The following is a 26,123-nucleotide window of genomic DNA, read 5'->3' on the forward strand; positions in this document are numbered from 1 at the left end:
TTACAATGATTAGAATATTGGCTCACAGTCCTAGGGGCTGGGAAGTCCAAGATCAAGGCAGCAGCATTTGGCAAGCATCTTCTTTCCATGTCATCACATGGTGGGAGGTGGAAGGGCAGAGAGCACAACAGAGTGAACCTACCCCTGTGAGCCCTTTTTAAAATGGCATTAATCTATTCATGAGGGCAGAGCCTTCATGACTTAAACACCTCCCACTAGGCCCTACGTCTCAACACTTTCACACTGAGGATGAAGTTTTTTCTTTTGTGTTTTGTTTTGTTTTGTTTTTGAGATGGAGTCTTGCTCTATCACCCAGGCTGGAGTACAGTGGCATGATCTCGGCTCACCTCAACCTCCGCCTCCCAGGTTCAAGCGATTCTTCTGCCTCAGCCTCCCCAGTAGCTAGGACTACAGGCACCTGCCATCACGCCCGGCTAATTTTTCTATTTTTAGTAGAGATGGGGTTTCACCATATAGGCCAGCTGGTCTCCAACTCCTGACCTTGTGATCCGCCTGCCTCGGCCTTCCAAAGTGCTGGGACTACAGGCATGAGCCACCGCACACAGCTGGGATTAAATTTTAACCCATGAATTCTGAAGGACACATTCAAACCCTAGCAGCATTCTTAATACTTCCAGTATACAGCAAACGTCTTCATTTAACTATACTGAGTATTTTCCAACATTGCGATCATTTCCAGCCATTAGAACTGAATATTCATTCTTACAGCATATATTATTTGATTGCCTTTTCTGTGCTGGGCACTGTACTAAGCACCAAGGATACAAAAGTGAGCAAGGCAATATAGTTGAGACTAGCTTTTACCAAAATATTGTCTGATGTGTGCAGGAAGTATAATGTTTAAAGTAACATCTGAATTTCTGGAAACTAGATTGGGTGTATGGGATTATTGTTCAATATACTAAAGAATAAGGTGCAACATGTAAAGTGCTTCCTGATATAGTCTTAAACACTTAGAGAGCTCACATCCAAAGGTGGCCTGACTATCCCGTTCATTTCCACAAATATTTAAGGAGTGCATTTTATTGTGCTAAGCACCACACAACATACTAGGGGCTTAATATCAGTCTTCATCTCAAGTATATGAAGAACGGTCAGACCAAAGAGGTATGCATCAGCTCTTTTTTCCTACTGGGACTATAATCAGAGGGAGTGAGCTTAGGACATCATTAGCCATTGAGGCTACTTACAATAGATATTCCTGTCCATCAAGGTAGTTATAATGATTTCCTAGAAGAGGCCATAAGGATTTTCTTCTCTGTATATTCTTCAAAATTTAAATTTCAGTTCATCCTACAGGGATGGTTTGTGTTTGCTCCTGAATTAATGAACCTGGAGTAAGTAGTCTCTCAAATTTCCTTCCAAATTCTTTCTGCCTTTTTCAAGTGGATATTTGGATTAGAATATCCAGCTGTTATTCACTTGCTTTACTTAGAACTTTCCCTCTGAGTTATGTTTAGTCAACTAATGTGTGAAAATCTTGTCATTTTATGAAGAGACTTCTGTTTGGAAGACAAATATCAAAACTTTCAAGAAGACAAGTGGCTATGGATAAAAATACTTACCTCTCTTCCCATCTGGCAGGCTAGTAATTATTTGGTAGGCTTCCATTCATGGGCAGCTTCATCAGTAATACATATGTGTGATACAATATAAGGTAAAAACTAATAAGACCATTTGGAGGCCATATCCAAAAGGTTACTTTGTGCAGTTCATTTCCACAAACATTTATAGAATGCACTATATTGTCCAGTGTGCCTAGGAACCCGGGGAGGGAAAAATAAGGGGTAAGTCATGAGTTGATTTATACAAACTTGGAGTATATTTAACATCAGATATAATTTATAACATAATATAACTCATTAAGTGTAAAATATAATAGTATCATAAATGTAAAATTTAATAGGTAGACCAAGAGTCTTCAGTCTGGATTCTAGACTAGACTTGCTACCTTGGTTAGGCAACTCATTCATGGCCTTCTTTGATTCCATGAACTGTAAGTTATCTGCCCTCCTTATACAACAGAATGCTTGTAAATTGTAGATGTATGCTGGACACTTTGAAAACCATGAGACATACAAATAGTAAGATTAGAATAATAATCAATATGATAATTAATTAGTGAACAATGACACCAACAAATAAAGGACTCATCTCTCAAATTTGTTCTGTTATTCAGAACATATTACTAATTGGCGTGGATTTTAAATGTGCTGTGATCACCCATAGTGGCAGCCAATTCAAACAAGAATGGCTTCCAGTGGCAATCAACTAAAAACCCAGACTGTGGAAAAATTTTCCCATAAAAATAGATCTTCTCTTATTCAAGATGAGATTTCACACTGTGGAAAACAGTATGGTGGTTCCTCAAAAAATTAAACATAGAATTACCATGTGATCCAGCAATTCTACTTTCATGTATATAGCCAAAATAATTGAAAGCAGGCACTTGAATTTGTACACCGATCCTCAAAGCAGTATTTTTCACAATAGCCAAAAGGTGAAAACACAAAAATGTCTATTGACTGATGAATGGATAAACAAAATGTGGTATATACGTAGAGTGGAATATCATTCGGCCTTAAAAAGGAAGCAAATTTGGCCGGGCGCGGTGGCTCAAGCCTGTAATCCCAGCACTTTGGGAGGCCGAGACGGGTGGATCACGAGGTCAGGAGATCGAGACCATCCTGGCTAACCCGGTGAAACCCCGCCTCTACTAAAAAAAAATACAAAAAACTAGCCGGGCGAGGTGGTGGGCGCCTGTAGTCCCAGCTACTCCGGAGGCTGAGGCAGGAGAATGGCGTAAACCTGGGAGGCGGAGCTTGCAGTGAGCTGAGATCCGGCCACTGCACTCCAACCTGGGCGACAGAGCAAGACTCTGTCTCAAAAAAAAAAAAAAAAAAAAAAAAAGGAAGCAAATTTTCACACATGCTACGATATGAATGAAGGAACCTTGAAGATATTATGCTAAGTGAAGTATGTTACATATGAAAGGACAAACATTGTATAATTTCTCTTAGAGAAGGTGCTTAGAATAGTCAAATTATAGAAACAAAAAGTAGAATGGTAGTTGCCAATGGCTGGGAGATAATGGTTATGGGGAGTTGTTTAATGGGTAGAGTTTGAATTTGGGAAGATGGAAAAGTTCTGAAGATGGCCAGTGGTCATGGTTACACAGTAACGTGAATGTGCCTAATGCCAGTGAACTGTACACTTAAAAATGGTTAAAATGGCAAATTTTATGTTATGTATTTTACACAATAAAAATGAGATTTCCTATTTCCCTCTTTGAGAACAAGAATGTAGTCTGTTGGGTTTTTCTGATAAGTGAGAAACAAAATTTTGACAGTGCTCACTCAGGTTTATAACCACAAAGTAAGGTTTTAAATACGTCCTATTCTGATCAAGTTTATCTATGTTTATTACTGGAAGAACTTTTTACCAGAAAGCAATTTGGGGAATCTTTGTGTCTCAAAATGAAGATTACATTATTTTTGATATGATGTTTTTACATAAGTTACTATATATTTTTTAGCCTAGTCTTTGAAAATTGGCCATCTTTGTACATTGATAGTAACTCTTTAAACCATAGACTTTTACCAGGCTAAATAATAGAAACTTATTGCATCCTTGCATATCACCTTTTTTCTTTCTTTCTTTTTTTTTTTCTTTTTTTTTTTTTTAGATGGAGTCTCGCTCTGTCACCCAGGCTAGAGTTTTTTTTTTTTTTTTTTTTTTTTTTTTTTTTTTTTGAGACGGAGTCTCGCGCTGTGTCACCCAGGCTGGAGTGCAGTGGCGCGATCTCGGCTCACTGCAAGCTCCGCGCCTGTAGTCCCAGCTACTCGGAGGCTGAGGCAGGAGAATATTATCTTTTTTCTAAAAAGTTTATTTAACTTGCATGCTGTCTATTATGTTACAAGAGGCAGTTTTAAAAATGAAAACACACATAGGATAAATGAGTTTTTACTATTTACACATTGGGATAAAACCAGGATTAATTCATATATGCATTTATATATATATATATATATATATATATATGCACACATACACACTTTTTTTTTTTTTGAGACAGGGTCTCACTCTGTTACCCAGGCTGGAGTACAGTGGTGCTAGCATGGCTCACTGCAGCCTCGACTTCCCAGGCTCAAGCAATCCTACCACCTCAGCCTCCCGAGTAGCTGGGACTACAGGCAAGCGCCACCATACCCAGCTAATTTTTTATTTTATTTTATTTTATTTATTTATTTTATTTATTTATTTCTGAAATGGAGTTTTGCTCTTGTTGCCCAGGCTGGAGTGCAATGGCGCTATCTCGGCTCACTGCAACCTCCACCTCCCAGGTTCAAGTGACTCCTGCCTCAGCCTCCCAAGTAGTTGGGATTACAGGTGCCAGCCACCACTCCAGGCTAATATTTTGCATTTTTAGTGGAGACAAGGTCCCCTATGTTGCCCAGGCTGGTTTTGAACTCCTAGGCTCAAGCGAGTCTCCCGCTTCAGCCTTCTGAAGTGCTGTGGTTATAGGTGTGAACCACCGAACCCAGCCATATATTAATGAAAGAAGATGTACTTTTCTATGTCACTACCTTCTGGGTGCTGTGATGCAAAACAATGAGTCTCACTTTTCCAGGAACTTGTGGGATTGAGAAGGCAGAGAAGCAATGGGTGGTCAAGGTGTAGTACGCTAAGCACTCTAGCAGGGTTGTCTTCAGGTCCCCATGGGACAGACATGGTGGGCAAGGAATTAAACTGAGGGTCCAGGAAAGATTCCTGAAGGAGCTGAGCTGTAGCTGACACTTGAAGGATAAGCAGGAGTTCACACAGGTCAAAGAAAAAGTGCAGATAATGTCAAATATCCAGGAGCCTCTAGCTCATTATTATTTCCACTGAACCCCCATTGCTATGGAAAAAATAATTTGCAAAATGTAGTTTTACCCTACTTGTTTGCTAAATGTATCAGATACCAAGCCTTTGCATTTTACAAATGAAAAATGTAAAACCTTGAGAATTAAAGTTTCATTTCAGTGACTTTAGCCTGGCCTATGTCATGTGTCTGCTTTCCCCAGCCTGAAGGAAGCCCATGAAACTAGAGCCCTTTTTCATGGTGTTGGTGCCCCCAAGGATTGCTGTGAGCTTCACATGACTCCCATGCTTTTCTGCCTTTAACAGTTTCACAACCAAAGAGGAGCTGGGGAAGACAGTGCCTCAGCTACTGACTCCTGGTCTGATGGGTGAATCTCCAGAAATCTTCAGTCCCTCAGAAGATGAAGGCCACAGGGAATACCAAGCCAGTGACTCTGACTCCGACGGGCCTGTCTTGTACACTGACGATGAGGACGAAGATGAAGATGAGGATGGCAGTGGAGAAAGTAAGACTGTTTTCAAGAGGCAGGGAGAAGCGTGGGTGATAAGCAGAAGCAGCTGCACTTTGTAAAGAATAAAAGCCTCATTAGGAACCAGACATCTGATGTTTTCTTTCCCCTCATCCTCCTTTCTCAAATTAGAAATGTGTATATCCTAAAGTTTAGCTTTTGACGGGAGGCCTTTCCAGAAGATGATGTCACACGGCTGGATCTGGCCTTTGTCGATGAGCTAGATGAGCTAGATGTGCACATTGGTTTTTGTGCTGAGAATCAAAGCTTTCTAATGACAGAGACCTTTCTCACTATGACCAAAGAGAGCCTTCCACTCTGGGACCATTCTTGAAGAAAGAAAGGAGTCAGTGCAGATTCTTGGGCTTACTCATTGGAGGTGTTTGAAATTTTCACTCACTTTTTTTTTTTTTCTTTTTTACTGGGGTTTATAGAAAGGGGAAGGAGGAATGAATCAAGAATGCCAAATATCTCATTAGCATTAAGAGGTCAAGCATGGTGGTTCATGTCTGTAACTTTGGGAGGCTAAGGTGGGTGAATCACTTGAGAACAGGAGTTCGAGACTAGCCTAGCCAACATGGCGAAGCCCTGTCTTTACTAAAAATACAAAAACCAGTCAGGCGTGGTGGCACACACCTGTCATTCCAGCTGCTCTGGAGGCTGAGGCAGGAGAATCGCTTGAACCCGGGAGGCAGAAGTTGCAGTGAGCTGAGATCACGCCACTGCACTCCAGCCTGGGAGACACAGTGAGACTCCATCTCAAAAAATAATAAGAAGAAGAATGCTAAATACCTCGTTAGCATTAAAAAACAATCATACTTCCACAATAAGTAAGATAGTAGGCCTTCTAGGAAATAATAATATCATTTATGTATTAAAAATAACGGCAAAAACCACAATTACTTTTACATCAACCTAATATAACTTGGAGATCTGGAAAGTGCTTTTATTTTTTTTTAACTTTGAGCAGGATAACAGAGGAGGGAATCACTGTGGGACTGAATTTGTAGATTATGACAAGTTATTAGTGATTAAATGGCACTTTGTCAATCCCTTTTAATTTGCATGGAGCAAAAAAAATAAATAAAACCATTATCATCCATGTGGTATTACTTATCATTTGTTGAAATTTTCAGGGTTCTGAGTAATTAAGGGTTAAACATTGGTAGACTCTGCCAGGATGGCGTCTGAGTAGAGGAAAGGAGGAGACAAGGATTAACTGTCCAGAATAAAAGCAAAGGAACTAAGTTTTTTAAACTTGAAAAAGAAAAAGCATTGTACAATCATTCATTTCTATGATCCACCCTCTCAGCAAAATAAACTGCAGCTATCACTTTCCAAACGATGAAGTGAGACTTCTAAGTTTTTTATGGTGTCCCAATATTTCTCAGAACATTAAAAAGAAATAGCTTTTCAGTCTTCTTAAAATGTACTGCATCCAACTCAGTCTTTTTTTCCTTAGGTTAATTAAGATTCTCCTCCTGCACGAGGAGAAAGAATTTGGTCTGGGCTCTATTTAAAGTCCATGCCATGTGTAACCCAAGTGCCACTGGCTAAAAGCCTCTCTCTCTGCATTTCTCCTCTTTTTCAATCCTCAGGTGCTTTGGCAAGTAAAATACGCCGGAGGGATACTCTTGCTATCAAACTTGGCAACAGACCATCTAAGAAAGAATTAGAGGACAAAAACATCTTGCAGCGTACATCCGAAGAAGAGAGGCAGGAAATCCGACAACAAATTGGAACCAAGTTAGTCAGGTAATTGCTGACATTTTAGGGCAGTACTGACTAATTTGTATTTTTCTCCTTCCCAAAGCTTCCTACCTAACTGGGGTCATTGTGAATTCCTTATGTCCAGATACATCTGGCCTATTGGGTCTTTTAAAGTTGGTCTTGCATGATGAACCACTCGAGGAACTTATCCTTTGGCCCAGCTAGCCAGTGGCTTTCAGGTCACCAAAGCCTATTCCAGGGGTCAACAAACTTTTTTTTAAAGACCAATTGGCAAACATTTCAGGCTTTGCTGGCCAGACAGTCTCTGTTGCAGCTACTCAACTGCACTGCTGTAGCATAAAAGCAGACATAAATAATAGATAAACAAATGAGTGTGGCCATGTTCCAATAAAACTTTATTTATTCATAAAGCTGGATTTGGCCTGCAGATCACAGTTTGCTCAACAATCCTGGCCTAATTTATGCACTCACTAGCATTCCTGGGAATGCCATGAGGTTCTGCCTTGTGGGCTGTGAGACTGTAGAAATACTAGTTCCCTTTAGTGGTCTGGCTTCATCCAAGTCAGGTAGCCATAACCCTCATATCTAAACATCCCCCTTCCGACTTCAAGTAAATGGGTCATCTGACATCTCTTCCTGCCTCCAACCATTGTATAGGATTTTTGTTTTTGCCACTGGTGACTTTACAAGTCCCTTTAACTGGCATTTTTAATAGAAGTGAGCATTCATTCATGCCAAAGGTCTTATTTTTGATGATCAGTTTAAGCATATGTGAGAATTAGTTGTTCTGCTGACTTATCTTACTCTGCATACCCAACAGGGTGCATAACTGGGAGAAAGGAACTGTCTAGAATCCCAGAGCAGGATTTGGAGGTAGGGGGAAAATTGCTGTCCTTGCTTGGAAGTGGTATAACTGGAGGCAGGATTGACATGGAGGCTGCTGACCATTTCTCCAGAGGAAGAGTAACCCCTAAGGCACCTCCTTATGGCTGAGTTGTGCAGAAAGGTGTCAGAGGCAGCAGCTGTGGCATCTATCTGAAGGAAAAGCACAGCCTACCAGGGAACCTCGGGGGAGGCTTAGAGGGTCTCTCTGTTCCGTAAGCCCTCTTGCAACTCTGGAAGCAATTTGGGAATGTTTACCAGTGGTCTCTCTCACTGTCATCTTAATTCAGCCCTAACCTGTGACCATTTCTGGCTTCGGGAAAGAGCCAGCAGAAGCAAGAGGGACCAAAGTGATTAATGGTATCAAGCTGGAAAAACCTACAAGTCTAATCTTGCCATCTTACCAAGGAAAAACAAGGGGCCTCTCTGAGGCCCAGAGAGATTAAGGAAATTTCTCAAGGACATGCAGTTACTGAGTAGCAGAAACGGAATCAGAGTTTCGCTCCTGGGCTCTCTGCCCAATTTTCTTTTGTACACTGTCTCCTGTTTTGTACTTTCTACTCTATGTAAGAGAGTATATGCTTCTAGGTTTTCTGATTGTTTTATTACTCTTGTTTATGTTTTGCCATGAAGAAGAATGTAAATCATTGAATATTTGCATAAAATAGTAATAGTATTATCATAGCAAGGAGTAAAAAAGTGTGAAGTATCATATACCCACCTCGATAAATGTCAAAGTAACCGTAAAGAAAATTTGGTAAGTTTTTGTTAAAAATCCTAAACAAATGAGGAGTTGTAATCCCAGCACTTTGGGAGGCCAAGGCAGGCGGATCACGTGAAGTCAGGAGTTCGAGACCAGCCTGGCCAACATGGTGAAATACCATCTCTACTAAAAATACAAATATTAGCCGGCCGTGATGACGGGCACCTGTAATCCCAGCTACTCAGGAGGCTGAGGCAGGAATTTGGAGGCGGAGGCTGCAGTGAGCCGAGATCGTACCACTGCACTCCAGCCTGGGCAACAAAGTGAGACTCCATCTCAAAAAACAATTGAAAAATAAATTTTAAAAAATATACTAAATATCTTACTCTAGGGAGAAACCCTAAAGTCATTTTCTTTAAAAATAGAAGCAAAGAAAAATGCCTTAACCTTACTGTGCTAAAAGTCTGGTCACAATTATTTGTGGTGAAGAAAAGGTATAAATTATAGGAAAGATAGACTGTTGTTATACATGGTTATATACCTAGAAAACTCTAAAAACTGACCCCAGATTGCTATATATAATAATTTCAGCAGGTTTGCTTGATGTAAGATTAACCTAAAAAATCAACATTATATTTATATAACATTGATACATAGAAGAACTCTCCCACAATGAAAAGGGAGATTGCAGTCACAGCAATAGCAACGACCACATTTTAAACACTTAACTCTTCACTTCACTCCAGGCCCAAGAAATCCATTTCCAGAAAATCATAGTGGAAGGAATGAAGGAATATATAACTAAATGGAAAGAGAGTAAAGATTTTTGTCAATGAAGAAAAATCAGCAGACAGGTTAATCAAATGGGTAGCATGAGGTTTGAAGGACAATGGGTGTACTTTATAGAATCAAAGCATAATGGATTCATTCCATAAAATGAAACCTAATGGAAATAAATGTCACCTTTTTCAGTGTGGGCCAAAGAAAAACCATCTGCCAAGATAGGATGGGAGGTCTGTGGCTACAGATTGAAAAGATGTTTGGGGCTGTGAAAAATGTAATGAAAATAATCATGTACACAACCATTGTGAGAGGTGGCTATTCAACATCCAAGTATGGGCTTATCCAGAACTGGCAGAAATACAGTCATAGGACAAGGCAGGAAAGAGCTCCTGCTTGGCCCCCATCTGTAAAACAAAGCTAACTAACCTAAGAGCTTGGGAGGATTAAAGGAGATGATACACTAATGGTTCTTTAGTATCTGGGTCATAGCAAGCCCTCAGAAAAATTAAATTTCTTATTATTCATTTAAATTATTATACATCAGTTAAACTAGTAAAGCACATTTAAAAATTAAACCCAATGTTGGCAAATTTGTGAGCAAGTAGGACACATATACATTGCCCTTTTTCAGTATTTCTGAAGAACAGTTTAACAATATGATAAGAGAATTATGAAGCGGTCTGTTTCTTTGCATGGTAATTCCATTTGGTAACTATATAAAAAGTAAATAGGCCGGGCGCGGTGGCTCAAGCCTGTAATCCCAGCACTTTGGGAGGCCGAGACGGGTGGATCACGAGGTCAGGAGATCGAGACCATCCTGGCTAACACGGTGAAACCCCGTTTCTACTAAAAAATACAAAAAAAAAAAAAAAAAACTAGCCGGGCGAGGTGGCGGGCGCCTGTAGTCCCAGCTACTCGGGAGGCTGAGGCAGGAGAATGGCGGGAACCCGGGAGGCGGAGCTTGCAGTGAGCTGAGATCCGGCCACAGCACTCCAGCCTGGGCGACAGAGCAAGACTCCGTCTCAAAAAAAAAAATAAATAAATAAAAAATAAAAAAAGTAAATAATCCAAAGGGGGAAACTGCTATATCTTACAAAGATGTTTATTACAAAGATATTTATAGTAATGATAAATTAAAACAAACCAGTGTTCAAAAACAAGGGACCAATGAAGAACACTGTGAGAAGCTGACACTGTGGAATCCCATAAAGTACCAGTTTTCTAAAGACTTCATCAAGGATGCCCTGGAAATGATACATAGGCATCTACTGGAAGAACCAGGGAAGTGTAGGTGTGTGTCTGGGCTGGGATGGGAGCATGGATGTGTGTCTGGGCTGGGATGGGAGTGTAGGTGTGTGTTTGGGCTGGGATGGGAGTATAGGTGTGTGTTTGGGCTGGGATGGGAGGAGGTTTCTCCATCCCAGATCTAACCATCCAACTAAGACAGCTTCTGTCTCTCTTACAGATTAGGATTCCACTGCAACCCCCAAAAGTTCGAAAGCCTTGATAAATACATAGACTATATCTGTCAAAAATGTCAATGGTCTGGGCGCGGTTGTTTCATGCCTCTAATTCCAGCACTTTGGGAGGCTGAGATGTGGATCGCGTGAGCCCGGAAGTTTGAGACCAGCCTGGGCAACATGGCAAAACCCCATCTCTACCAAAGAAAGAAAAAATTAGTGGAGCTTGGTGGCATGTGCCTGTAGTCCCAGCTACTTGTGAGGCTGAGGTGGAAGGATCGCTTGAGTCCAGGAGGTAGAGGTTGCAGTGAGCTGAGATCACGCCACAGCACTCCAGCCTGGGCAACAAAGCCAGACCCTGTCTCACCAAAAAAAAAAAAAAAAAAAAGTTAATAGAGCAAAGTTTTCACTGTTATTAAAATGTAAATTTTACAGAATTATTTTTGTACAAACACAGCACATCTAATCACTGTCATTGAAAGATAGTTCACCCACAGTTCTAGCCACAGAGAACTCCATGTCTAATGAGAGACAGAATTATATGTTGCACGATGGGGTCATGTGAAAAGCACAAACATCTAAGTCAAAGGATTTGAGTATGAATCCTGGCGCTAGCATTTACTAGTGTTTTACCTTAGGCAGGTTAGTTAACCTCTCATTTCCTCATCTGTAAAACTGAAACTGGGTGCTACCTTGCTGAACTGCTTTGAGGATTCCAGATCATATAAGCTAAGCACCTAGCACAGTACCGGGATTTTTAAAAGTATGACTAAATGATAGCTGTAATTATTATTTTTATAACTGCCTGTGTGATAAGTGCTTTAATAGATGTATAGTCTGTGTATAAATTGCTGTAAATGAGCAAAGAACCAGGAGCCTTTAATTCTCACTTTCAGAAGAGGCCAAATACATATCTTCAAGATATTATTTTAATCATCTATAAGATTTCAGTAGATGGAAAAGGAGAGAAAGATATTCAGATGGAGGAGACACCATAGATAAAAGAAATGTGGCTTATTGTGGGCGTAATATAGAGTACAGTATATTCATAATAGAGATATGTAGCACAGGATACATGGGGACATGGATGGCAGAAAACCTGGCTGGCATAGAGATAGATGTTCAACAAGTTCTTCTGTCTGCTCAATTAAGTTAGTTTCAAGGTAGCTCTGATGAAGATCATAGTTTAGCATATTAATGAGATATTTAAAGTATTAATTTCAGTTCTTCTTACCATTTTTGTCATAACCATAAACATTTAGAATTAGTAGTACTATCTTATATTAAGATTACCCAGCCAGGCACAGCATCCTATTTTAGACCCTAATGAGCTATATATTAATTAGGCTATCAGCTAAGCTGTAACAGAGACCAAAAACTATAGTGGTCCAAACCAGGTATGTGTATTTCTTTTTCACATGACCGTCCCCAGGTAGGTGGGCCATCCAGCATGGTTGGGAACTCGGCTCCTTGAAGTCAGCCTAGCTCCTGCGTTCCTTCTGTCTTGCTGCTCTCCCGTCCCCTGGATAGTCTCATCTGCATGATCAAAGCTGGCTCACACCATCAGGCTGAAGTTCTAGCCTGTGGAAAAAGGAAAGAGAAAGAAGGGAACATGCACCCAGGCATTTTAAGGATGAGAAGGGGAAGTAACAAACATCATTCTGCTCACATCCCATTGCAGAAACTCAGTCACAGCACGATACCTGGCTTCTAGGGAGGCAGAAGTCTGTAGTCAGGTACCTATCTAACATCGAGACCAATCTGTTGCTAAAAGGAAGGGAGACTGTGTAATGGGGGTCGGTGAGTAGCCTCAGCCATGATCTGTAGTCTCCAAACTAATGGGAAAGAGACTTTTATTTTGCAGCTTTAAAAATGGATTTTTATTTCTCAAAACATGAAAAATAGAGCTTTGTTGTTTTATTTCGAGTCTCCTACTAGGGTACCTCATTTTTAACCTGTAATATATCCTTTTTGTCATCATAGGAGGCTGAGCCAGAGGCCCACAACTGAAGAATTAGAGCAAAGAAACATCCTAAAACGTGAGTATTCTATACTATAGAATGATTCCTTGTGTAATCATTAACAAGCTGCCTCTACAGATGATCCATGTATCAGTAAGAAACCATCATATATTCGTTTACTTAAGATGGATTGAAGTAGTCCATTTATGTCACATTTATATGTAATTGTTTATATATTTTTTTAAATTTCTTGAATTTCATATTTTATTTTATGGCTTTGAGCCTTACATCCCCCCACCAGACCAGAGTCATAGTCATGACAATTGTGTTTAAGAAAGATGAAATATATTCCATGTATTCCTTCACCCAAATATTAAATAGAAAAAGAATGCTCTGGTCTTCTTGCAAATAAATGTCAAAGAAAAGGCCAAAGGAATCCACAAAGAAACAAATCAAACATTCCTATATTAATATTCTTAATAATAGTTTGTTGCTAGTTTAACAAATGACTCAATTCAAAATAAAATTTTCAATCCATTGCATTTTCCTATGTTGTGAAAACTCGGCTTCCTTCTTGAGTTGTTTATAATTTCTCAGCACTAAAACGTTCTCCATTCATTTTCCTACTTTATTTTCCCATTCTGTTTTCCCCTCTGTTCTCTTTGACCTTAGTTTTTACTCGTCCCTGCAGTAGTATTTATTGGAGTTGGTATGTTAAAAACTATAAAACTAACAGAAATACAGTTTGTCATGCTATCATGTGTCAATGTGGTCAGGCATTGCAGTGAGTTAAGAAACAGATATTTTTAAATTGAGCCTAGCTGTAGTTTTATATATTGTTAACTTGGTTTCAAAAGATCTTTTTATTGTGTGAAATATCAAAGAAGAGGGATGGGTAAAACTCTGAATAGTGCTACAATGGTAGTGACCCATGGTGTGGGGGAAATCTTTGTCAGCCAGGCTTTTCGAGTTATCTTGACCTGCTAGAAGACCCCTCCTCTCCAATCCAAGATACTTTCTTTCCTTTAGGGAAGAAAGATTTTAGTAGCATATTGTATTACAGTTGTTAGTACAAAATCAATTCAACAATGAATATCAACTACCATTCAGTGAGAGCAACTACCATCCACCCAGTCTATGGGATCACTTTCTTTGGAATGCTTTTTTCTGGCTTTTTTTGAACATAACTAGAATACAGCCCCAGGAAGGACTTAAGTGGCTACTAATGTATAGAAGAGCCAGTTTGGAGCAGGAAAAATTTGTGACTAGAAAAGTAGGAAAATTTTGTGTTTTTGCTTTGCTGAGGAAGAGTAGAAGCAGCATCTAATTTTGACAACAAAACAAACCAGAAAGGTTCATTGCTTTCCATGATAGGTTCCTGGGAAATACTTGTTGAATTTTTAAGCATGCTCAAATGCAGACCCTAAGCTCCTAAAAAACACAAAGATTATGTCTTACTGGATGCCTGCTCTAATACCTAGAAGAAGAAAGGAAGGGCACATTTTGGGTAATTCTTTCTTGATCCCGTGAGATAAATAGTGCCAAACCACACTAGAGTTTGGTTGTCGGAGGAACTGTTTCATAGATCTAGAAACTTACCGTGCATTGATCTTAAGGGCTGCATTGGCCTTTATATCCTGTTTTCCTAGAGGTTTGGGAAAGAGTGAGACACCTCAGATTCGACTCCAGCCCTTTTTTTTCTTCCTTCTAAGTTCACCTAAACATGTTTATTTCTGGAAACAGAGGCATATTTCCAGCCTGGAGAGGCTGATAACTGGCTTATGATCTCCTGACCCAGTATTATATAGCCAAGGGAGGCGGAGGAAAACTGGGAGAGGTCATCTTTCCCTGAGCAGTCACAGGAAACTGAATGGCCTAACTTAGAAACACTCTACTCAGCCTGTTTGCTTCTTGGTTCTTCCACATAGATTGCTCTTGTTTGATGTTTGTATGTTTCATCTCAGCATTTGTTCAAGAACAGTGGAAAAGTGTGTGATACGGTGTGGTTTTTAAGGACAGTTACTTTAACTAGGTCATCTTTTTTTTTTTTTTTCCCAAGACAGAGCCTCGCTCTGTTGCCCAGGCTGGAGTGCAGTGGCACGATCTCGGCTCACTGCAACCTCCGCCTCTCGGGTTCAAGTGATTTTCCTGCCTCAGCCTCCTGAGTAGCTGGGACTACAGGTGTGTATCACCACACCTGACTAATTTTTGTATTTTTAGTAGAGACAAGGTTTTGCTATGTTGGCCAGGCTGGTCTCAAATTCCTGACCTCGCAATTCACCCACCTCGGCCTCCCAAAGTGCTGGGATTATGGTTGTAAGCCACTGTGCCCGGCCCTAACTAGGTCATCTTTTCTTGACAAACTAGAAAACTAACTTACAGAATTAAACATTCAACAACTTTTAGAGTCCATCACTAGTTTAATGAACATGAGTCCAGATGCCGATAAATGCCATTAGTTTTCATTGGTGACCACAGGACAAATTATATTTCTTAGTGTCATGCACCATACTAGTCCTTACTTGATGTCTTTCCTAATTATTTTGGTGATACTAGAGCTTGTTAAAAAAGACATATTACATATATGTATTTATATTATATTATATTACATTTAGTTATACATTTTAGAACCAGTTCCTAAAAACTGACAAAATAGAAAGCAAGTTTTGGTACTTAAAAGGTCAACTTTTGCTAATTAAGAAAGGTGATGTATTTAGCTGAGAATGTAATTCTAGCTATGTCTTATATAGAGAAAAATGAATTAAGCCATTGAGTTCTGCATATATTTTTCCCCAACATTTTATTATGAAAATTTTTAAACATGAAGAAAAGTTGAAAGAATTTTACAGTAAATCCACATATATCTGCCATCTATAGTCTATCATTAACATCTTGCTTTATGACATATCTATGCATCTGTTGATCCAGCTTTTTTTAATGCACTTGAAGTTTATGTGTGTTTTTTCATTTGTTAAAAACACCCACATGAGGCCAGGTAAGGTGGCTTATGCCTGTAATCCCAAAGCCTTGTAAGGCCAAGGCAGGAGAATTGCTTGAGGCCAGGAGTTTGAGACCAGCCTAGGCAATATAGTGAGATCTCATCTCCACCAAAAATTGAAAAAACAAAATATCGACATGGAAACATGTAAAAAATAAAAAGGGAAATGAATCCACAAAAAATTTGGCTTTTTGAACCCATTTTACCTGAACTAACAACTCAAGAAGATAATATTCCAGTTGTTGATATTTTTGTATTTTTCTTTCTTCTCCTTTTAGCTCATCCACAAAATTCTCTGCGTAATATTGCTCGCCAGGCAGGTTTCCTGTGGTGCTTGCTGCTGTTTAACCACATGTATTATTTGTTTATTTATCGGAAATGCTTCCTGCAGCTTGTCCAAAATGTTCACCCCTCTCTATTCTGATGAGAGTTACTGAGAGCAAGATTTGTCAGTGAACCATGTCACTTCCTTCATGAGTATCCTTCCAGCCTGTTTAAATTAACCGGAAAGATTTACATCCTACTTTATAGTTAGTCCTCTAGTGAATCAAAAAATGAAGGAAGCATGCAAAAAACTTGGTGAATTTTCAAATACTGAGTTTAAGGTTTAACCTTGACTGTATGAGAGATTTTACAATGACTGTTTAATAAGATTCAGAGAAACTGTCATGGTAGCTCATGCTGGTAATCCCAGCTACTTGGGAGGCTGAGGCGGGAGGATCACTTGAGTCCTGGAGATCAAGACAAGCTTGGGCAACACAGGGAGAGCCCATCTCTGCAAAATAAAAGGAAAGGTTCAGAGGAACAGTCATGTTGGCTTCCTTCTACCTCTCACCCTCGTCCTTTAACTTCACTAAAAGTACAATTTTGAACATGGAAAACGTAAAGAAGTCAGTTTCTGATGTCAAAAATGAATTCAATTCCCTAATTGGTAGCACTAGTTGAACAATATGCTTAATAAGACAAAACTATCAAATATTCCCTTCAAGGAAATGTCATTTTTGCATATTTAATGAAGACTGGAGCATTCATTAGCTTTGGGATGTATTATATCCAATTTTTTAATCTTTGAAAAATACCTTAAAAATATAGCATAAACACCGTACAGGAAGAGTTGACAAAAATGTTTTAAGAGTTATATTTTTGTTTTTATTAACAATGTCATCAATATCACTAACAATATCATCAATTTTTATCAACAATATCAACAATTTTATTTTCACTATCACGTCGCCTTGTAAAGCTCTGGTTTAAATCACAGGAACCACAGTGTGGCTTTTGTTTATTATGTATTTTGACAATCCACAAGCTTTATCCAACCCATATGAGGTAATTCTTTGAACCTAAGTATGCATTTTTAAGGATATGAAAGGATATATATTTTGTGAAGCAATTAAAAACCTACAGTACTTTCGTAGGAAGAAATTTAAATTATAACCAAATTTGTTTGGCACAAAATGAAAGGATATTAACTCATTGTTTCTTATCTTGTGGGTGATTACAGTTTATGTTCACTCGTTGTCTAATCACCTTCTTTCTTTCTTATGCATTAAAGTTATTATTTCAGAAGAACATAGATACTTTTCCCTGTTCAGAGAAGGAAAACTGATGAAGAATTTAGCCTGTTCAACTAACAAATACAGATGTTGCAAATATTGAATACTGATATTTTATTCACAATAAAAATAGTCTTAGTTGTAAGAAGTCTATTTGAATTTTAAAATAAATATATTTCATACCTATCATGGATTAAAAATTTTTTTTTCATTGAACCCGGGAGGCAGAGGTTGCAGTGAGCCAAGATCGCACCACTGCACTCTAGCCTGGGTGACAGAGCAAGACTCTGTCTCAAAAAATAAAAACAAAAATAAATAAATAAACAAATAGAAGAAGCTTTCCTTTTTCAACCTTTTAGTCAAGCCTTTATACAGCATTATTTTCCTTCAAAAGAGTTCATAATAGCACTTTCTAAAACACAATCTTTCATAAGCATCGGTATCCAAGAAGCAAAATGTATGCTCATTGATCGAACAGATGATGAGCTAAAGGAAGCAACAGAGAGAAGTTCCTCAAGTAAGCAACAACCAGCAAAACCTGAAGGGGTGTTTATTTCTTTAAAAATTTTGGACATTTTTCTTTAAATCCCATCTGTTGGGCAGCATAAAATTGTACTACTTGGTGAATCACTAGAGAAAGAGAAGACTTTGGAAAGGCAAAGTCACAAGAAAATAAATAATTTCCACCCACAGTACATCATAACCTCATTTAGAACATTCTGGTTTGAAAGCGAAGTCCAAGGAAATGCTTACATTCTGCTTCTATGGAAACCAAGGAAGACAAATCAAATATTTTGGTTGGATTTGAGTGGAAATCAGCAGCTCAGACATGCATCGGATGGTTCTAATTTGCTCTTTTAATATGTCTCAGATTTTCACATGAAGGGCAGATCCAGAAGTAAATTTTCATCTGAATTCTGGTAAATTGTACTTATAAGCCCATGAGATGATCAACAATAGAGGGCTTTCATTAGAATATGGGCATTCCTGTGGTTTTTTTAAGAATACAACAAGACATCAGGAAGCAAAAACATTTAAAATTAGTAAAGCAAACCAGTCCTACAAAAAAAGCGTGTGTGTGTGTGTGTGTGTGTGTGTATAAGATGATCAACCTTTCTACAAAATCTTTCGATAACTTTTTAACAATGTTGGTGAAGTGTTTGATCATTATTTGTTAGAATCACATGATTGTGGCCTGATATACTTTTCTGATTATAAAATCATCTATAGTAACTGTCATCATGACTTTCCTTCTTTAATAAACAGAAAAGAATGAAGAAGAGGAACAAGAAGCAAAAATGGAACTTAAACGCAGGCTCAGCAGAAAGGTAATGAAGTTGTGACTATTAATGAGCATACGTATTTTGAGATATATTTTGTTTTTAAAAAAAAAAATACTAATCCTCTCTCTGTATGTAAATCAGATGTTTAGAAATAATTATTCCTATTAGTCTATAAGCATAGACAACAAAATCACCAGCCTGGGCAACATGGTGAAACCCTATCTCTACAAAAAATACAAAAATTAGCTGGCATGGTGGCACATGCCTGTAGTTCCAGCTACTCAGGAGGCTGAGGTGGGGAGATTGCTTCAGCCTGGGAGGTGGAGGTTGCTATGACCTGATATCGTGCCATTGCACTCCAGGCTGGGAGACAGAATGAGACTCTGTCTCAAAAAAAGTAACTAAGTAAAATAAATAAATATAATGCACGTGCTATAAATGATGTTTATAATTGCATGTTGTGTTAATTTTGAAAAATTAACAAGGGTTTTAAATTGCATTTACTCTATGAAAATATGTACTCTGTGCGAAAATTTTTAAAGATACAAAAAAAGAAAAAAATAAAATCGCATGTCTTTCATTCAGAGATAGCCATTATTAATATTTCAATGCATATATTTCTATTTTTAAAAAATTGTTTTGAGTCAGGTGCAGTGTCTTGCACCCATAGTCCCAGCTACTTGGAAGCTGAGTCAGGAGGATTGCTTGAGCCCAGGAGGTCAAGACCAGCCTGGAGTGAGGCCTTGTTTCAAAAAAAAAAAAGAATTAATTAAAAATTAATCTCGGTCTTGCTTGATTAGAGCAATGATAAAAGAAAAAGAAAAAAGAAGTGGAAAAATTTTTAATTATAATAAAAATTATTTCTTAAAATGCTCACACTTTCCATTTAGTGTTGGAAATGTTAAACAAGTAAATATTTCGTTACTCCTGAACATTTCCCACTATTCCACATCACAGCTGGGTAAGTAATTTATTAAGTGAACTTGATATCCAGCCTGCCTGCTACAGTGCTACCCAGATTGGCAAATGTCTTACCTGCCAAACTCAGAAAATTGTTGCCACTTATTTATGAATGTATAAATCTGATGTAAGAGCCATCACTTTTTTCTGTGTTAAAAAAATAATAGCCTTTGAAAAAATCAAGCACCATCAGAGTTTATATTTCATTATAAATCCTTCTAATAATTCTTCAGGCATACCCTATGCACCTAAAAATGGATAAAGTGACTAAAATGTGACATCTCCATGAAGTGTGACCTGACCCACATTTTTGTAGGCTAGAATCGGGGAGTCTTCAACAAAAGCATTCCAAGGCAGATGGAGGTGGCAATGCTTCATTCCCACAGAAAAGCTATGGGACTATGTCGAAAGTGGTTCTGTTTTTCAAGGAAAAAGATCCTTTATTTATCCATTGTATTAGTCCATTTTCACACTGCTGATAAAGACATACCTGTGACTGGGAAGAAAAAGAGATTTAATTGGACTTATAGTTCCACATGACTGGTGAGGCCTCAGAATCATGGCAGGAGGCGAAAGGCACTTCTAACGTGGCAGCGGCAAGAGAAAATGAGGAGGAAGCAAAACGGGAAACTCCTGATAAACATATCAGGTCTTGTGAGACATTTTGACTATCACAAGAATAGAATGGGAAAGACCAAGCCCCATGATCCAATTACCTTCTCCTGGGTCCCTCCCACAACACGGGAGAATTCTGGGAGATACAATTCAAGTTCAGATTTGGGTGGGGACACAGCCAAACCATATCATTCTGCCCCGGCCCCTCCAAATCTCACGTCCTCACATTTCGAAACCAATCATGCCTTCCCAACAGTCCACCAAAGTCTTAACTCATTTCAGCGTTAACCCAAAAGTCCACAATCCAAAATCTCATCTGAGACAAGGTAAATCCCTTCTACCCATAAGCCTGTAAAATCAAAAGCAAGTTAATTACTTCCTAGATAAAGTGGGGGTACAGGTATTGGGTAAATACAGCTGTTCCAAATGGGAGCTGTTCCAAATTGACCAAAACAAAGGGGTTGCAGGGCCCATGGAAAGTCTGAAATCCAGTGGGGCAGCCAAATTTTTAAGCTACAAAATTATCCTTTGAATCCAGGTTTCACATCCAAGTCACACTAATACAAGAGGTGGGTTCCCATGGTCTTGGGCAGCACCACCCCTGTGGCTTTGCACGGTACAGCCTCCCTCTTGGCTGCTTTCACAGGCTAGCGTTGAGTGTCTGCAGCTTTTCTAGATGCATGGTACATGCTGTCAGCAGATCTACCATTCTGGGGTCTGGAGGACAATGACCCTCTTTGCACAGCTCGACTAGGCAGTGCCCCAGTAGGGACTCTGTGTGGGGGTTCCAAACCCACATTTCCCTTCTGCACTGCCTAGCAGAGGTTCTCCATGAGGCCCCCCTAACCCTGCCCATGGCAAACTTTGGCCTGGACATTCAGGCATTTCCATACCTCTTCTGAAATCTAGGCAGAGGTTCCCAAACCTCAATTCCTGACTTCTGTTCACCCGCAAGCTCAACACCATGTGGAAGCTGCCAAGGCTTAGGGCTTCCACTCTCTGAAGCCATAGCCCGAGCTCTACATTTGCCCCCTTCAGTCACAGGTAGAGTGGCTGGGGCACAGGGCACCAAGTCCCTAGACTGAACACAGCACAGGACCCGGGGCCCTTCCCACAAAACCACTTTTTCCGCCTGGGCCTTGAGGCCTGTGATGGGAGGAGCTGTCATGAAGGTCTCTGACATGGCCTGGAGACATTTTCCCCCATGGTCTTCAGGGTTAACATTAGCCTCCTTGCTACTTATGCAAATTTCTGCAGTCAGCTTGAATTTCTCCTCAAAAAATGGTTTTTTTCTACTGCATCTTCAGGCCGCAAATTTTCTGAACTTTTATGCTCTATTTCCCTTTTAAAATGGAATGCTTTTAACAGCATCCAAGTCACCTTTTGAATGCTTTGCTGTTTAGAAATTTCTTCTGCCAGATACCCTAAATCATCTCTCTCAAGTTCAAAGTTTCACAAATCTCTAGGGCAGGGGCAAAATGCCACCATTCTCTTTGCTGAAACATAATAAGAGTCACCTTTGCCCCAGTTCTCAACCAGTTCCTCATCTCCATCTGAGACCACCTCAGCCTGGACCTTATTGTCCATATTGCTATCAGCATTTTTGTCAAAGCCATTCAACAAGTCTCTAGGAGGTTCCAAACTTTCCCACGTTTTCCTATCTTCCTCTGAGCCTTCCAAACTGTTCCAACATCTGCCTGTTACCCAGTTCCAAAGTTGATTCCACAGTTTTGAGTATCTTTTTAGGAACACCCCACTCCTGGTACCACTTTACTGTATTAGTCTGTTTTCTTGCTGCTGATAAAGACATACCCTAGACTGGGAAGAAAAAGAGGTTTAACTGGACTTACAGTTCCATATGGCTGGGGAGGCCTCAGAATCCTGACGGGAGACAAAAGGCATTTCTTAGATGGTGGCAGCAAGATAAAATGAGGAGAAAGCAAAAGCAGAAACCCCTGATAAACCCATCAGATCTCAGGAGACTCATTCACTGTCATGAGAATAGCATGGGAAAGACCAGCCCTCATGATTCAATTACCTTCCCCTGGGTCCCTCCCACAACATGTGGGAATTCTGGAGATACAATTCAAGTTGAGATTTGGGTGAGGACACAGCCAAACTGTATCTTTTTTTTTTTTCTCAAAGCCCATTAATGTCAAATAATGATCAAACTGAAAGACTATTGACTCCGTTTCTAGGGATGACTGTAGTCTTCAATGGCCCTTAAGTTACCATCTGTAGACAAGCAATCACCCCTCCTCATTGCCCTGGGCACTCTTGTGATATATGTACATGATCTTTCTCAATCCAGCTGGGCCCCTCCATGAGGCAGCAGTGCCTGCCCTTACCCTCTGCACCCACTTGCTTCCACCATACATAGCTCCATGGTGTAGATGCAGGTCAGCCCGTAGCATTTGGTAGCTACCCCATGACTGGGACAGTCCTGAGGATAAGACTGGATGGAGAATTTCTAACCTATGTTGCCACTGGTCACTTTCCTTCTAGCCAGTTCTTGGGAGCAAGGGCTTCTCTACCTCCTTATTTCCACCTGCCCCAAAGTGGCAGCAAGAAGATAGCAATATAGATTGGACAGCAACTAGACTATAACAGATCACTTAGATTATTCTCTCTCTTGTCCATTGCCTACCAGGGCTCTATGAAGATAGAGGGAGCCATAGTTGGCACATCCCTGCTCAAGTGGGCTCAGGGTATGGGCCTAGGCCTTCTAAAAGTCCTTGAGTGCTTTGAATGTTAGAATATTGGCTTAGTTCAGAAGGAAACTGAGGCCCAGGAAAGGGCTGTTAATGACTACAGAATGTAGACCCAGTGCAAAATAAGGAGTATCTCTGGACAGGTGTTGTGGCTTATGCCTGTAACCCCAGCACTTTGGGAGACTGGGATGGGAGAATTGCTTGAGCCCAAGAGTTCAAGACCATCCTGGGCAACAGAGAGAGACTCCCCATTCTGTTCAAATAAAAAAATAAATAAGCAGTATCTCCAAAGAGGACCACTTAGATGATGGGTAGTCTGGCTGTATACAGAGTATATATGAGAGAGAAAATATATGAAAATGGGCCTTATGACTACAATAGAGGTCTAAGTCTACCTCTCTGGAGATAACTGTGATACCGCCCAACTGAGAAAAACCAAAATGGGAGTGAACCTCTGTCACAGAGAGTAGATAATGCCTGTTTACCAGGGGGCCAGCTTTCTTTCACCTGTCAGAATCTTATTCTTCGGTTTGAGAAAGGAACCAGAGAGAAAAGCAATATAATTACAAATTTGAATCGGCGAAGACCACAAGGAGGGACCCAAGTTGTTAGAAGTATCTTGAACGTTGGAGTTGATTTTAAGTAGTGATGGTCTCAAGGAAGTACAGTTCTCCATCAACTCTCCCCTCCCCATTCCTGTACATTGGTTTTTCTGGCCAAGGGCATGTGTCCTATTGGGGCCTTGTCCTTATTATGAATATCTTAAGGACAGCTGTGCTGTAGGCATACCCTTTATTGGACCCTTTCTATGTCATAACTTTTTTTTTTGAGACAGAGTCTTGCTGTGTCACCCAGGCTGGCGTGCAGTGGCACGATCTTGGCTCACTGCAAGCTCCGTCTCCTGGGTTCACACCGTTCTCCTGCCTCAGCCTCCCGAGTAGCTGGGACTACAGGTGACTGCCACCACGCCCAGCTAATTTTTTTTTTGTATTTTTAGTAGAGATGGGGTTTCACTGTGTTAGCCAGGATGGTCTCGATCTCCTGACCTCGTGATCCACCCGACTCGGCCTCCCAAAGTGCTGGGATTACAGGTGTGAGCCACGGTGCCTGGCCTGTATGTCATAACTTTGTACATTTCTGAGTGTATGGGTTTAATATTATAGGAACAGGCTTTTATTCCCATTTCTAAAAGTTTTTTAGAAAAACTTTTAGAAGTTTTGCCTTGATAATTCAATCCATGGCTTTTGCCTTGATAATTCAATCACCAAACCAGCCATTCTGTATCTGGGTTACTATTGTGTCTGTGCATTGCATATTCCTTGCGTCAGGGATGATAGACCTTTATCACAGTGCCAGGCAAGTTGGGGAAAATAGCATAATGCAGGTAGTTGCCAAAGACTGTGACCTATCTGAAACGATGATTTTTTATAGTCTCAAAAATTAGGGCACACGGCTTTCTAGTTCTCATTAGAAATTCCCAAGATGCTGTTGCCTTTTTTTTTTTTTTTTTTTGATGCCTGAAAGTGACCTTATTTAACCATAACTTTGAAGTGTTCTCTATAGAATACTTGCCACCATGAGGCTGTAAGCGGTTTACTGAACTCTGCCTTTTTCCTTGTCCTCCTGCAGCTCAGCCTGAGACCCACAGTGGCAGAGCTACAAGCTCGAAGGATCCTGCGATTTAACGAGTATGTAGAAGTCACAGATTCTCCCGACTATGACCGCCGAGCAGACAAGCCCTGGGCCAGGTTAACACCTGCAGACAAGGCAAGAATCCCAGTGGATTTCGTGTTGATTGTGTTGCTTTTCTGGAAGCTTCAATATCCACATTCCCCCTACTTAAGTCATCCTAGGGGATGAGATCTTACCAAATATTACAACTGTTTTCTGCCTCTGATTATTTAAGCCAGTTAAAGTGATACATTTAGTGATATCAATGTAGTTCTTTCAACTAAGTCTCAGAGAAAAGTAGTTCTTATTTACCATAAAACCCACCTGCTTTCATACCTGGATGGGGAGGGCTTTCTCACATCCAGGATTTATCCTTACTCTTAGAAAATATAACTTATACCACTTATCATTTTAAAGGGATATGTTAACAATAGAAAGGCCTGATCTTTGTCAAGACTGGCACACTTTTAATAGAAATGACAAGACAGCAAATAGTTTAGGCTATGTGGGCCATACAATCTTTGTTGCAACTGCCCAGTCCTGCCATTGTAGCATGAAAACAGCCACAGACAATGCGTAATTGAATGGATATGTATATGTTCCAATAAAACTTTATCTACAAAAACAGATGGTGGGCCAAATTTGGCCTGCAGGTCAGGCTTACCAACCCCTACTCTAAATCATTGCACACAGTTCCTAAAAAATGAAAAATACAGTGGGTTCTATCAATGTAGAAAGACTTTTATCTTATAAGTACTATTGTTCCATAGGCAAAGATTCTTGCCAACCATTTGTTTTTAAATTGTTCTAATTTTTCTCTCTTAGCAAAATCTGGTATTGAATAAACTCATGCTATACCCAGTTTTTTTTTTTAATCGTAAGTACTTTTGCTTAAACATGCCATGTCTTAATGCTAAAACTAGGCATTTAATCACACTCTGTGCTGACCCTTTTTAATAGGAAGCTTCATTATTTAAAGTACCTACTGTGCATCAAGCACATACTGGAGATACAGATTCAGAAATCCTTAGCTCATAAGTAGAAATGAAAAGTAAGAGGAATAAGATCACAAAGGAAGAATGTTCAGAACAAGAGTAGAGGAGAAGGAGGCTGAGAAAAGCACTCCAGGGACGTTTTAGGAAGAAGCAGCAGAAAAATATTGAGAAGAAATGTCTGTGAGGTGGGGAAAGAGGAGAAGCTCGTAGCACAGCAGCTTGGAAGTACTGTCAGGGAGGGCGGCCATGTGTGTGCAGTGACATGGTGAGAGGGAGCATTTTGGTGGCCTGATGGATGGAAGCCTGTGATGGAGACAACGAGGATCAAACACAATCCTGAGAATTTGGGCTCTGAAGGGTAGCAGTATAATAAGGCAGTCGTTCAACGTATGGCTGGTGATTGTGAAGGTTAATAAGCTTG

General features: G+C 39.8%; 1 protein-coding gene across 2 annotated transcripts in view; it reads left to right on the forward strand.

The window, feature by feature from the left end:
• The window catches only part of PHACTR2 (phosphatase and actin regulator 2), a 307,383-nt gene that overhangs the window by 237,659 nt on the left and 43,601 nt on the right, over positions 1-26,123 (forward strand). For both annotated transcript variants that reach the window (XM_025383546.1, XM_025383547.1), the window contains 5 exons: positions 5,191-5,390; positions 6,992-7,148; positions 12,936-12,991; positions 18,734-18,795; positions 24,666-24,803. In XM_025383546.1, the coding sequence (XP_025239331.1) occupies positions 5,191-5,390; positions 6,992-7,148; positions 12,936-12,991; positions 18,734-18,795; positions 24,666-24,803 (613 nt within the window). The remainder of the gene's footprint in view (positions 1-5,190; positions 5,391-6,991; positions 7,149-12,935; positions 12,992-18,733; positions 18,796-24,665; positions 24,804-26,123) is intronic.

The sequence above is a fragment of the Theropithecus gelada genome, chromosome 4, assembly GCF_003255815.1.
Source record: "Theropithecus gelada isolate Dixy chromosome 4, Tgel_1.0, whole genome shotgun sequence".
In the NCBI taxonomy this organism is placed as follows: Eukaryota; Metazoa; Chordata; class Mammalia; order Primates; family Cercopithecidae; genus Theropithecus; species Theropithecus gelada.